The sequence below is a fragment of the Cyclopterus lumpus genome, chromosome 7 (genome assembly GCF_009769545.1).
Source record: "Cyclopterus lumpus isolate fCycLum1 chromosome 7, fCycLum1.pri, whole genome shotgun sequence".
NCBI lineage: Eukaryota > Metazoa > Chordata > Actinopteri > Perciformes > Cyclopteridae > Cyclopterus > Cyclopterus lumpus.
In genome coordinates this window covers 18,972,743-18,988,196 of record NC_046972.1, presented here as the reverse complement: position 1 = coordinate 18,988,196, position 15,454 = coordinate 18,972,743, and the positions used below count along the sequence as shown (strand labels likewise).

Below are 15,454 nucleotides of genomic sequence, written 5' to 3'. Positions count from 1 at the left end.
ATTGCCATCCTTGAGACATTACAGTTCTTAACATCTCAGATATTTGTTTATTTAATAACTGTTAAGGCCCAAATAGGTCAAATTAATTGTTCATATCAACAGAATGAACACACATTGTTCTTCTTTCTAACCCCCTTAATCATCTCACCACGACCCCCCTTTCTGACCCACCTTTGAAGGGAACTTGACAACCAAGTTAGCGACCACTGGACAGACCATATCAATCACAGGGAACATTATTCTGCAAGACCTTTTCTGATAATACTTTTGTTGTATTGATACTTTTACTTGAATAAAATATCTGCATACGTCTTCGACCACTGGTGATTAATACACTTTTTCACACTTCTAACATAATAAACGATGTCTGGTACAAAGAGTCATCATCACATCTAAAATAGAAAAAGCATCAGTAATGACTGCGTTAAGACTATTCCAGTGTGAGATTTAATTCAAACTCTTTTTGCTTCCTTGTCACATGACTTTCCCCACCTTGTGTGTGCCTATCTGCTTACCTCCTTGCCTACTCAGCCTGACCTTCCTTTGGAGGTGATCCAGCAATCGATGAGGCCACAGCCCCGCTGAGAGTTTAGAGCATACTAATCGTGATAATGATTGATTAATTTGGGTATCAGAGACTGGAGCTATAGATAGAGGGGCAATGCGATATTTAGCTGCTGGCTAGTGTGCAGGCCTTTAAGAGAACCATTTATATATGTTTGACTTCCCAATGACTATGTAATACTCCACGATATATGTATGACCTTGCCCACCCACGTTGTCATATACACCAGGTTTAGATGTACTCGCCTGACAGACCGGAGTCTTCCTCACTGTTCTCTCCGTCCTCTGCCGCCTTCTCCAGGTTGCTGAGGGATCTGCTGCGTGTGCGGAAGTTCCTGAGCAGGTTGCGATGTTCCTGATAGGTGATGGGGGGGCTCTCTGCGCTGATGTGAACGGGCCGAGGCGTGCCGTAGTAATTGCCTGAGGACAGGGGAGAAAGGCGTCTCAAGAAACGGCATTGCGGTTAAGGAACACCGCGAACTGTAACATTGTGTGTGAATGCCCGGTGTTGTAATGTAACATCTATTAACATCGACCAAAGGTGGACAGTGGCAACACACAGTCTGGATTAACATGTTACTCAGTTCCAATATGACATGAAATAAAATATTTCATATTCAGTCAGTAGCAGGGTGGTTTCACGAACAGCACAGACTACACGCCTGTATGCATGTGCATTATGTCTCCCCTGAGAACATCTACTGTGTATATATATATATATAGTCCCAGTTCTAGCCATCTGCTCCAGCGACTAAAGAAGAAATTAAATTACCTCCATCCCTCCATTTGGTGCATGGAGATCCAAATGGGTAGAGGGGAAACATTAGATTACTGAACTCCACAACAAGGTCACCAGCCGTCACCATTTACTGTGGTTTCTGCAGGCTACTGCGCGCACAATGCTGCTGATACTCCCGTTTGCTTTGCTGTAGCGATGTCAATGTTGCATGGGAGGCAAGTTAGAATGACATTTATTGCCCCCATTAAACTCTTAGAAATTATGGATGCTAATGTATGGAGGCTTAATAATCAGAGGCAGTACTCTGACCCTGAGGGTGGGAGGAGTCTGCGGGGTAGATTCCAGTGGAGCAACACCTGACGGCATTAATAAGCATAAAGAGATGGCAACTGACTGTCCCTTTATGAACTCTGTAAACCTCATTTATAAACGCTAGACCGGCTCTGTTCAAATGTAACCAAGTGTGTGGTCAACATGTTTTATCTTCCCAGGTCCAGCTGCATACATTTAGTTTCAGATTTGTATTGGCTATAGACTGGTCTTAAGATTGTCTGGTTAGACCAGTCAAACCTGTTGCATACATATTAGGACTGACTTTGAGGGAGAAAGGTTAGCCACCGCTCCCCCTAAAGCTGAGGTGAGAGAGCGTTGACGCTACAATGTGTTAGAAGCTCTCATCACTGTTAGCAAACTATTTCAACTGTTTATCAATTAACGTTACTTTTAGATAACCATTTCAACTTCTAGCGAACTACTTTAACTTTGACACATTACTTTGAGCTAACTATTTCAACTGTTTATCTATTGCTTTGAGCTATTTTTTAGGAAACTATTTTCACTGTTTATCTAATACTTTTAGCTAACGTTTGCTAACTTTTTCAACTGTGCTTCTCCATTATTGGGGATTTTTGCAACTGTAACACATTCTTGAATTGTTTCTGAACATCTTAAATGGTTATAACGACTGTTGGATTAATGCTATTTACCTTTTTCTACCTTTTTCTCCTCTGTGAAATGTCCTATTTCACACATAATGCATTGGTCTTTCATTTGTCACTCTTATGGAACCTTTATGCAACAGGTACATTTAAGTCTATTTTTAGCTATATTTAAGACAACGTCCAGATCTTTTTATAAGCAATTGGTCCTGTGGAGTCTTTATCGACCTGAGATTAACAGACAACCAGCAAAGAATCCAGGAAGTCCCCGTTTCTATCCAGGAAATAGCCTGGCACTTGTGAAACCACAACTGGACATGTTTACCCTTTTTTATGCATTGAAACAATAATTAGTCCTGTTGAGTCGACCTCACCTTTGAACTTTCCACTCTCAAGAAGTGCTCCCAACTCCTCCAAGGAGAAGAACTCCTCAATGTTGACAAAGTTGTAGTCTATGCCTGAGATTTCCCCATCTTTAGGCTGTCTGGTTGTACCTACGGAGAGGCGGACAACAGGATATATTATGTCACAAATCTGAGCCACGAGGATAGAAATACCGCTTCCTCAAGCATGGATGACATGTCAATTAATCACAGCCTTTTCCTCTCATCGTGGGTCATTAATCTTTTTTTTGTGTTTAAATAAAACAACAATTCAGCAAACTATAAATAGTCCAAGCATTACAGGTTGACAAATTATACAGAGATAGTCCAACAAAAAGCAACGACCTCATGGGTCTCTTCTGGTTTTATCTAAAGTTATGAACAATTTTGAAAGAGGTTAACAAATTGTATTTCAGCATAATTTGATGATAACGATTATCAAGTGACCTCTTTGATTACAGCCTTTGGTTCTTGATGTAAGGTCAGTCGCAGGTCAACAGAGCACCCACAAACCAAAATGTGCCCTCCGCTATGAAGAGCGTGATGATGACGGTAGACATTTACGAGGCCCCCTTTATTATTAAGGAATTGCTGAGAAAATAATTAAACATGAATGAGACACTGGGAAAGTCTTAAAGTCTTCTATCACTATTTCTATGATTTGGGCACTCAGATGAATGGTCTGTCATCATAATTGATTCTTATTAACCTTGGCCTACAGTCCACACCACGCCAATGAAAGCATTACTATGGTGGCACAATGTTTGCAGTGTTCTGACCAAGATCGTCTCACCATTAAATACATGTGCAGGCATGTAGTGTGAAATATATCACATTTTTATACGACTCGTGATGTCAAACCTGACGGAGTGATTTTCATTTGCAAATTAAACTACAAGGCGGCCCCGTTCTGACCTTGAGACAAGTAATTACTTTTCCCCGAGACAAAATCCCACCAAGCCCAGACTAAGGACAAATCCCCGTCCTTCTCCTGGAGGACCACATGTGATGTAAGTGTGGGGTCGGCAGGAGGGAGTCACACCCAGATACCCTATAAAACCCATGATTAATGCACCGCTGTCCTGGGAGCAGCTCTTCCAGTCACAATGACACATGCAGGACTGCACAGAGCATGCACACAGACACACATAGGCCAAAAATAAAACCCACAATGAACACTCACGCACACTACAGCCAACCCACAATTGTAGACACACAAACATTAGAGAGCATGAGGCATCTCCATGAGCCTGACCTCAACTTCCTGTAGCACAAAGTGAGTTTACTGTACACCATGTGTCCCGATCGGCCACAAAGGATGAGGCACTGGCCTCTAATTCTTTTTTCTGGCATTTCCCATTGCTCTGATCGCAAAAGCCAATGCAAGCATGATGGCAAACGTATACACAAAGACCTAACAGGAATCACAAAAACATGTGTATGTATATATATATATATATATATCACTAGCTGGGACAACAGAATGTTTGGAACGTTTGCATAAAGAAATGACACAAGCACTTGTTAAACACTGACTAATTTTCTGTTGATGGACTCACAATGAGTTTTCCGATGCTATGCTCTGTACTTCCCAGAGGATCGACGGTTTTCCTCCAGAGAAATTTGAAACCTCACTTTCCTGGCTCATTAGGACACTGTCTGGTGCTTTGAATGGGAATTAGACAGGCTGATGTGATTGCGCCATCATTATCGCTCGCAACAACTCCACCTGCTGATACTGAGCGATGAATTCAATGCACTTTGCAACGAGGTTGAGTTTGCAACACCAAAAAAAACCCGCAGATTTTTACTGAAATTAGAGGTCTCTGTGTCTAATTAAAGATCTGACGGCAAATCTGATGACGCCAGACATGTGGGTAAATCTTCACCTCCCCTCAGGACACACAGTATCTCTCCAGCTGATATGGTGTGAGGCAGGGATTCATTATCTATGCACCCTCCTAGGAAATATATATGACATGTCAGCGGAGGGGGGGGCAGGATGGATTATTGACATCTTCTTCTTTCCCGCTTGTCCCTGTAGGCGCCGCACACTGATCCCCGGGGAGAGAGGCGAGGTAGGGATTGAAGAGGTAATTACACAGAACTCGGTATCAACACCCAGAGAGAGCTGTCTGTCAAGATCATTGCACACAAATAGCTAACAAAGAATCCCACAGTTGAAAAGGCCACAGACGGTCTCTGCCTGACAAATCCAGAGCGAGCACATTAACTAAATGATGATGTTTCTTATCTCTGAGTCACTCTGAAGACAATTAGAAAAGTCCTTTATGGAGGAGACTGAGAAACACAGACAGCCTTGAAAGAATGACATTGGCTCTGAATCATCCAAGGGCACATGTACAAATGATGTGTGCGATTATCCAAATATGGATGGGAAAGTTCAGGAGGGTTAATGTAAGGTCGTGCACACAGAAGTTACTGTACGGGGGAAACAAAAAAAGAGTAGTTTAGTTTAGTCATACTAATATAATAGAAAGCGTTGTTATATAACATGGTTTGTTTTACTGGACTGCACATGAACACATGTACCTGCTCACAGTAAACACCCAGTCTGCTTCAGTACGAGCACACAGACGGCCCCTCCCCCCCTTTGGCACTAAAAAACATTCGTTTTTAATTTAATTCACCCCTCCCACCCCTATATTATTGATACTGTAGCCTGCATTTACTTAATTCTGTCATTCATTTTCATTTTTATGCACTGTCTTCGTGACTGAGCCGTGGTAATGATATTTATTGCATCAGTGCCAACTCCAACATCAGAGAACGTTGTCTCATCAAACGGATTCTCTAAATAGCACAGCGATACTGAGCCACAGTTTCAGAAGAGCAAATAGCCTCAAAATGTAAGAAAGAATCTGAAGCCTCGTTCTATCTTTGCGTCCTTATAAAGTCATACAACATTTAAAGACTGAAACTATGCGGTGTGAGCCATTGAGGCTAATTAGCTTGATCTCAGGTAATTTAGATCATCGACAAAATAACAAATTATAGCAAAGAGTCTCCTGAGGCAGGAGGAACATACATATGATCCTGAAGGGGGCCACAATGAGCCACTGATGAAAACTCCTCCTCGGCATCAAGCATAGCTGCCTCCTCGACGGAAAACAACAAAATGACAAACAAACAAAAAAAATCGTCTCCTCTATATCTACGAGTGGTCTGAGAATCAGACGTGAAGGTTTCCAAGGATCAAGCTCGAGTGCGTGCGTTGGTATCGGCATGAGAACAACGGCATCTTACTGTGACATCTCCAGCAGATCAGAGGATTACACACTGGGAGGGCTGAGCCTGCCTTGTTGTCACTCGCACTAAAAGAAAGAGCTCAAAAGGTGGGAAGTTGTTCCCAAAGTTTGACACCACCAGCAGGGGAAATGTAGAATATTACAGCATTGTACCAATAAATACAGTGTATACACCAACTATCGACTTACTGATATTTCTAAATTGGTATATGCCAATCCTCTTTGTTCATATTCTGAACTCTGATATTTATTTGGACAATTCACTCCCTGCGCAGATGCTGGTAGATGCACGCATGCAGGGCTAAGTATTAAGAAAGCTTCATATGAATAAAGCAGCAATTTTACCATAGTGCACTTATGAAGAGAGACATTTTTATCTTTCTATGCACCATCAAGGGAGTTTTGACCTGGGCTGTGTGTCATGGTGGCAGACTGTCCCACATGACCTACTTCCTGGACTAAAAGGAGAGATTAGCAACAACTCCACACTGCCACACAAGGATAAGACTGCGGACACACTAGGGGGTCTGTCTCCTCCGGACTAACACCTGAACAGGAGGGAAAAAACTAAACAGGACAACGCGAGTCGGAGAATTACATCAGAGGGCACAGATCTTTCTCAGAAAATCCCTGCACGGCTGCTGTATCCTCTCGTCCTCTCCAGTGACGTCATACTGTAGAGGATTAAGATAGCAACAGATGTACAACAACTAGCTGCCTTTGGCTGCCATTGTGCTTGATTCATAGGCATCAAAATCAAACTACGTGTGCAGACTACGGGCCTCTGATACAAAAGCTGCCCTGATAAGAAGAACCTGTCAAACACATTTACCATCAAATGGAATACCCTTTTACGACCACCCAAACAAATTAATAGCACAGGGGTGACGATTGTAAGGGGGAGGCTGCCAATGACGATAACCCCAGCAACAATACAGAGTGTTGCTATGGAAACGTCCAAACGGATTGCACATTCATTTTCTGTCTCACTTTTGTCTTATAACGTGTCTATTTCTTTTTTTCATTGTTTCCTCTTCCGTTCTGATTGCATACAGTAACACAATGAAGTGTGGCAAACAGTTCTGTGGGCTTAGAAGCCAATTAACACCAATTTATTCACACGGGTGTGCAACGAGGTGTGTTATTATTAGTGAGGTCCGTAACTTAAAGAGTAACTTCTGTATTTTTCAACCTGGACTCCATTTTCTCAAGTTTTTGAGAGTGACTAAAGGAGATCCAGTATTGAGGAAAACTAATACTACGCTACTAATAGTGCTGTTTTTTTCAGATTGTAATTATAGGTGTCAGACAAAATTATGGAAAGGATCCGACAAGTTAATAGAATGTTATTATTTACTTGTTTTTGTGATTATGTGTTTCACTCTGAGAAGTCTCGTTCTGAAATCTCTCATCACATCCACATTGTCAAAATTAGCTCAATATTCAGCCATGACATTGAACATCTTTTAGAAAACACTAGGCTACGGTTTGACACAATAACAAACAAGAAAGACGTGTTATCACTTAGTGGCAAAAACAAGCACTTTTAGGGGACATCATTGCAGCCAGTCTGCACCAATTTCAAATATTCTTATCCCCATTAGTCACTTTGACACACTGAGACATGGAGAAATTAGGTTATGTATATAGAGAACAACTGTGTATTGAAGGCAGGAGGACAAAAAGGGGACTCACAAGGTACAGCGCGGAGGTAGAGGTTCTCTCGGATGACCTGCTGAAGTTGGCTGTCCACCGAGCCGGGTGTGAAACACTTGCTCAGATACAACCTGAGATCCTTGCACAATGTGGAGCCTGAGGGAAGGGCAAAGATACAAGTGTGGCATGGAGAGGAAGAAGCAGAGAGAGAGAGAGAGAGGAAGAGAGAGGAAGAGAGCAGAGGAGACATTAAGAAATCAGCTCAGTAAGCACAAGCACTCTGTATGTTCACCTCTAAGATGTGTTTGTGGTCCGTCAAATAGAGACTGATGTTTATTTAAATCTTCACTGCTGCCAGGCTTGATTTAACACTATCATTTTTACAACCTAGGCTTTCACATTCACGCCTACTGATCTGATTACACCTCACATAGATCCTGACTATAAAATGTGTTTCCCCCGACCCCCTCGTGCATATATAACAACCTGTGGGTTAATTGCTCCAGACACAACAGTCGAGGCTGTCATCAGGCAGAGCTGCTCATCGCTTCCTCCGGATGATCTCTCAATATCATCTCAAGTGCTTTACGGCCTCTGATGACAGCTGCTGTTATGGATTGGCTGAGAGCATCTTTAGCTTGACAGACGACCACTCGGTCGGTGCTTCCCTTCCAGCTATCCACACACCTGTCAACCCCCACCCCCACCGTCTGTTACGGCGGGGTTCTGCCCAGTAGCAGACCCAATTGTGTGCTATTAAAAAACGTCACAGCGGTATAACTTCATTGCTGGAGGCAGTCATCTGCACGTACATAGCACTGAACACAGCCAGCTGCCTTTTAGAGGAAATGATGGGCTTTTGTTCTAAATCTGTTATAAAACAGCTGCCGTTGAAGTATGTTGAAGAGCAAACATCAGATCTCACCATCAGCTCCCTGAAACATATGGGCACCCATTAAAGCAAGGCAGGAAGGTGTCATGGTTAAATACAAAGATGAGCTACGAGGGCTGTGCTGAAACCACTGGAGGAACCTTAAAACTCGACGGACAGATCGTATTACTGCTCTACGGCTTTTTGTCTACAGAGCACCAGGATTAGCTTTGAAACCTTTAAACTGCCTGCCTGCCTCTGGGGAATGCAGCTTGGTGTCCTGTATTCGAGCGGCTGGAATAGAGGGAGTTGTAGTAGGGGTAGGAGGATGTGTGGTACAGCAGCACGGTGCATCAACTCATCCATCACTGTCCACACTACAAGCAGTCAAGCTGCCCAGGGAGAACCGGGCCGACTTTAGAAATGATAATGGATCTACCAGCAGCAGATAGACTAGGAGCAAAGGTCCCCATTAACACCCTACGGCCAAATCAGCTATCAATCTGGCAAGCAAGGCCAGCGGGAGCGGCGGTCCGGTGACATATTGCTTTCTTCAGAGCCGACAAAGACATCCGTCCAGCCTCCTGTTCTAAACATCAAGGCCTACCGCAGGTGACAGACAACTTTATCGCCACACTCTTGTCATGTGTCATCAGCAATTCTGACCTCCTGCCCACATATTAACCGATCACCTTGACATATCCGAGATTAAGTGCAGATCCAGTGCAAAATCAGCATCAGAATGCTGCAGATTTGGCTCGTGAGAGTCAGCTGAGGGTTATTAAGTAACATTATTATGGATGGCAGCTTGGACTGCAGAGCGCCAGATTGTTTGGGTGTAGTCCAATGAAGTATAAGAGCAATGATGTGAAGCATGAACAGCAACAAGTTAAAATGTCTGCAGTGTTAGGGAGAGAAGATGTAAGGCATTATTATGGGCGATGTGTAATACATGAATGCCATAAGCAGAAGGAGAGGCTGTGCAATCTGTTATGTTCACACCGCTCCTTGAATGGGTGCTAATTATTTACACGTCCATCAAAACAATGAGCCACAGACTAATGCTGAGTCATACCTGGGGACACAGTTTTGATGCGGATAGGATGAGGACAGGAGTTGAGGGCGCCCCGGACATCTCCTAATGTCATCCCCAAAACCGGTGTTCCCCCAATCTCGAGGATGACATCCCCCACCGTGAGCCCCCCTTCCGGCGCCGACGTGACAAAAGGAAACTCTCCATAATCTGCTCCTCCACCAATGGCGATACCCAGCTCCCCCGACGAGTCCAGCAACGGGACGTAGCCGTCCTGCACTTTGGAACGCCAGTGCAGCTTCTTCACCGCCGTCTTAGACATGGCAAATGAGCTGCAGAGGAAAGATAACAGGCTTGAAGGGTGTGCAGAAGGTGTGAGAGAAGTGCAAAAGTGTCTGTTACAAAACAATCTAAATATCCTGTGACTTCAGGCAGAAGGTTGTTTTGCTGTGTAACCTTTATCAGTTGTCAATGTCTGCAGGTCTAGGGAGTAGGATTTGAATAATTCCAGCTAAATGGGATAGGATGTTTTTTTCTGGGAGGATGCATGGCAGCCTGGAAGTCTGGAACGACACAACAGGTGGGAACTGACTGTCCACCCAAAAGAACCCGATAGACATTCCCTCATGTTGCTGGCGCTCGCTGCAGGCCGACGTTATGTTTCCATGTAAACACACAACAAAAGGAGTTAGTGCACATTCCAGCACATCTTCAGTCACATGGGAAAATCTAGTGTGCGTTCGAACGATACAGGTGCGGGTCATTGAATGAATGCACACACGTTTCGACAGGTGAGCTAAGAACCTGTAGCTGCAGTCAAACACTGCAGTATCTACAGTGATGCGTTCAAACAAATATTGATTGTTCTTCTGGACAGTGAATAATTACCCCCTTTGTATTCCTCTTCTATTGTTTGCTCAATACGTTTTGCAGCAACATGTTTCCTGGGGAGCAGCTGTGTGTGTGTGTGTGTGTGTGTGTGTGTGTGTGTATGTGTGTGTGTGTGTGTGTGTGTGTGTGTGTGTGTGTGATTGTGTGTGTGTGTGTGTGTGTGTGTGTATGTGTGTGTGTGTGATTGTGTGTGTGTGTGTGTGTGTGTGTGCGTGTGTGGGTGTAGCTGACATGGTGAAGATGTGTTTGAGTCGACGGTGGCTTGACAGCTGTGATGTCCCAAGAGAGCGGACAACGTTCCTCTGACATCATCAGAGCTGCTCTGAAGTGGGGAAACAGAATCCAACAGACAAACGTGCCGTGTATATTATATGACAGAAAAAGCTAATTATTAAATAAATAGTTGGACATTTATAGTTGGACAGTTTGACATTTTCTTGCCAGGAGTTAGGTGAGAAGATTGATGCCACTCTCGTGTCAGTCAATTAAATGTGAAGCTGGAACCAGGGGACTGTTAGCATAGCTTAGCATAACGACTGGAACCAGGACACTGTTGGTGTAGCTTAGTATAACGACTGGAACCAGGACACTGTTGGTGTAGCGTAGCATAAAGACTGTAACGAGGACACTGTTAGCTTGGCTTAGCATAAAGACTGTAACCAGGACACTGTTAGCGTAGCTTAGCATAAAGACTGGAACCAGGGCATTGTTAGCGTAGCTTAGCATAAAGACTGGAACCAGGGCACTGTTAGCATAGCTTAGCATAAAGACTGGAATCAGGGGGAAACTAAGAGCTGTGTCCAGGACGCTAGACCGATAAATTCACCAGGCTAATATATCACCCAATATAAGCGTATCTCGTGGCTATATCTTCATATCTAAAGATCAGGTATGAAAGTGGTATTGATCTTCTCATCTAAACATATTTTTTCTAAACCTATTTTCCCAAAATGTCAAACAATTCCTTTAAACTTACTTTGGCGCACCTACACTGATGGAAACGTGCTCAAATGCAATATTCCTAATGGACGATCCTGATCTCCAGTTCCATTGTGGTTACCAATTACACATCACTTCACCAAGATCCAATCCTCTTAGCAACTGTGGGACTACGACAACCCTTCGGCAGGGTGGGGATGAAACGCCCAAGGAGTGCAACTCCTAACCCGGCCTTAGCAGGGGCAGCCTGGGTTCTTTAGTCCAGCGAGCCTAATGAGACTGCTTTAAGAGTGAGAGAAGGACAGGATGTAATAACTAATCCTTTTTACACTTCAATGGTCATTCGACTGTCAGATCTGACAGGGATCCTCTTCGTCCGGCCTTTTTTATATACAGAGACGGACAAATGGAGGAGAGGAAGGCCGGGAGTAGAAACATATTAGAAGAGAAACAGCAGAAATAGGATGAGAATGAAATGTGTAACTTAGACGGATTGTATGTGATATTTTTGCCCAGAGCGCAGAGGTCAGATAGAGATGGAGAGGCGCACCGCAGCCTGAGGTTGGCATAGGACTCACTTGTTTGACCTTGCAGGACTTCGGCTCAGGGCACAGTCAGAGTTTGGGAAACGGTTGAGCTGGTTCATCGAGAACCCCAAAATGAACAAATCGCTTCTCGTTTTCAAAGCCCGTCACTGTTGTCCGAGCACATTTGAATAAAACACGGTTGAACAAGTAGCGCCGCCGTGTTACAACCTGAAATTATGCTTATGACTTCACCCTTGCCAAAACGTGCCCCCGGTCCCTCTCTCTCTACCCCACTGTGAGCCCTTCTGCGTCGACCTGCTTCTCCAAAGCCGGCCAGCCGTCCGCCCACACAGAAAACACAGTAATGCAGCTCGCATCGAGTGTGTCGTGAGAAGAGCATGACAACAACCAAAGCGTCCACTTTCTCCATCTCATCATACGCAACGATTTCCCAATGCGCATCAATCCTGAACAATAATTCTATAAGCCGTTAGTCCCTTTGTGCTTTATCTAAAGATTTCTGAGCAGTTGTTCAGTTGATGATTAAAACGCTGAGAATAAAACAACCGAGGGTATTACCCGGTCCTACACAGTCACAATGTGTGTCTACGTTACACGCACGGACGCAGTGTGTTGCTCTGGCTGTAGCCGTTGTCTTTACCCCCCCCCCCCCCCCCCCCCCCCTGCATCTGACGGGGGTTTAATGAGCTACGGCCTGTCAGGTCCGCTGAAGCCCGGACTCGTCCCGCCGGAGACACACCCTGACACTGCCCTGACACTGCGCCGCTCTGCTGTTGGTGTTGATGCTACAAACGGGCCACTGCACGCTCATTTTACTGTGTGCACTTAAAACACGAGGTTGCCATGGCGTCTCGGGGAGGAATGTACCGTTTTGGGATCGGAGTGATCTCAACAGATGAGAGAGTCGTGTAATTCTGTGTCATTGATGTGCAATAAATGCAATTTGCAATGTAATGTCACCTTGTGGTGGGGATGTTTAGCCGGTGTAAAGTTTACCGTGTTCACCATATTAGTTTAACGTGTTTGCATGCTCACATTAGCTAGAACTGAATTTCCCCAAATATATATATATGTATATATATATATATATATATATATAGCTGTGGAGACATTGGTACAGCTGTCTATTTATATGGCATTCGTATGTCTATGTATTTTACTTGTGATTTTGTATGTATTTTATTCTATTTAATGTTTTGTACTATCTGGACCGTGGGTCTGAAATAAAAGTTTGATTGATTATGCAAATTGAGACTTTGACCTGAGGATGAAAAGTCAGAGGAAGTCACCAAAGTTATTACCATCCATCCCGAGGAGAACAAATGTAACAAATGTAATCCAATAGTTATTGAGCTATTTCACACACAAAAAAAGTCAGGGGATCATGAAAGAGTAGAATTCATCATCAGGGAACCATGAAATAAATAGTCTCACAATGGTGGACTGGCCGTTATTGTGATCCCAAGAGCCGTGTCCCGAGCATTAAAAACAGCGTATGCATTACTTCATGAATTATATCCAGCCAACAACATATTTATCAGATATAGAGGAGGACATGGTTTCAAGGATATCCAGCCCTATAAAAAGAATGCTCTATTGAGATTTCTGACCTTTAGGTCAGGAAAGAGCTGACCAACACATATCTTGTTTCACGGACTTCCACTTCAGCAGCGACCTGCTCAGGATTTCTTCAGCCTGCAACCCGGCCCTCCATTATAATTTCAAACCACAGCAATCTGCCAAAACACAAATCCTCTTGACTTCGAGGCTATTCTCGGGAGTTGTTTATTTTTTATTTACTCACGATATTTGTTTAAATCAAAAAGGCATGAAGCAAATGCTCAAGGCTATAGTGTGTGTAGTACAAGCAGCTGCCCCACAGTGCGTTTTCTGTTGAAAAAATTTGCCATTTAGTCCTGAATTATATAAACACTCGCTTGTAGCATCCAGACATTGTTTTCATTGTTTGGATTTTCATCAATTCATTGTTTTCAATTAAACACAATAATTACATGTTCCTCTAAAAGAGAGACATACTGTAGTTTAAGCTTCATCAAACTTAACATCCCAATTGTTGCACTGTAATAGTACCTTATTGCGCAACAGTGATCATGCTAATATTACCCCTATAAATACCCATATTAGCGCATAGACATGAGCAGAAACATTTTCATTACAGGACAGACTAAGTAAGCTTTTATTTCAGGTCGGATCTCGAGGGTCTTAAATTTATTAAAGTTACACAGATGAGCTTTGCCATGGAGCTCAATAATTCAAAGTCAACTTAAAGCAAGGAATCAAGGACATGAGGGAATAGCACTTGACATTGGAGTCGAGAGCGTCTCGGAAGACCTTTAGGAAAAAAAAAAGGTCACGGGCAAAACACATCAATTAAGACGAGTGAATAATTGAATTGCTCGGTAGAAAGCAGCTCTGTTATTGCGAAGAAGAAGAAAACAACCCAAATTTGTCTTGACAGATTTATCCAGCAGGGTTGAAGTCCAACAACGTGCACGCCCTTCCGTTCGAAGCAGTATTTGAACACACAACCGCACGCCTTTCACCATCCTTTCTGCAGCTCAACACCTATTCCAACCCCCCTGTATCAGCGGCATCAGAGAGGCTTCGCGGTGAAAGCTGTGACTGTCAGCTCTCGTGATTCTCCCCATGTTCCTGATGTCTATCTCGATGCCGGCCCTCATCCCAATCAAAGCCGCCTCTCAGCTGGTCGCTCGCTCTCTGACATAATCGGCTTTGACCACAGCAGAGTTTGTGAAACTTCGGCAAAGATAGGAAACTTTTCCCACGATTAGCCGTGAGATGCTGCTCTAATTCAACTCATAGCCCGAACTGTAAATGTCCATGTCACTGAACAGCAGCGCTTGTAAAAAAATCTTCTGTTGGTTTGATTTGGTTGGAGCCATTGCTGCCTCTCTCGGCCACACTTCCCACTCAGAATGAGGTCCATGGACAATGAAATTAGCTCAGCTACAAGGCTCTATGATTTTATGTAAGCTTTGTTGGTATTGTATGCACGCTCACAGAGGATTCAGGAGAGCAAAGAGTGGCCTTTCCTAAATGTGAATTTTGGAGAATATTGATGGACCGACTGTGTGTTTTGTCAGCCAGAATGTGACCGGCATGCCGAATGGCTCCATTTGTTGTGTCTCTCTGCAAGTGCAACAACTCAAGGTTCTTCATAAGTCTGGATGAGCAGACAGAAGTCTGAACGACTGATAGTTACATAATAAAGTGACCGCATGCCCTGTTACTGCATCACTAAAAGGTACACTTTAAGAGAGCAATCATACATTAAAATACAAAGATTTACAACTATTGGACTCATCCTCACATTTGACAATTTAAAACATGCAGCTGTTTGAAAATTGACTTAAACCGTAAATTGATCATGAAATAGTTGCTGCATTCTTTTTTGTTGATTGTTTAATTCATTCATTCATTAATCAACTCATTTCAGATTTTCGGGGTTTGGCCTTTTGAGCAAATGTAACAAGCTATTTGATGATGTTACCTTGAGCTCCCTATTTGATGACAACTTCTGACTAGAAAAATAATCGATAATTGAATAATTAGTTGCAGAAACATTATCTAATGGGAAAGCA

General features: G+C 43.4%; 1 protein-coding gene across 1 annotated transcript in view; it reads right to left on the bottom strand.

Annotated features, from left to right (window-relative positions):
* The window catches only part of LOC117732963 (membrane-associated guanylate kinase, WW and PDZ domain-containing protein 2), a 32,329-nt gene that overhangs the window by 12,906 nt on the left and 3,969 nt on the right, over positions 1–15,454 (bottom strand). The window contains exons 2-5 of the mRNA XM_034536187.1: positions 9,496–9,785; positions 7,589–7,705; positions 2,616–2,735; positions 811–984 (exon numbers count right to left, since the gene is read on the bottom strand). Of these exons, the coding sequence (XP_034392078.1) occupies positions 811–984; positions 2,616–2,735; positions 7,589–7,705; positions 9,496–9,775 (691 nt within the window). The 5' untranslated portion in view covers positions 9,776–9,785. The remainder of the gene's footprint in view (positions 1–810; positions 985–2,615; positions 2,736–7,588; positions 7,706–9,495; positions 9,786–15,454) is intronic.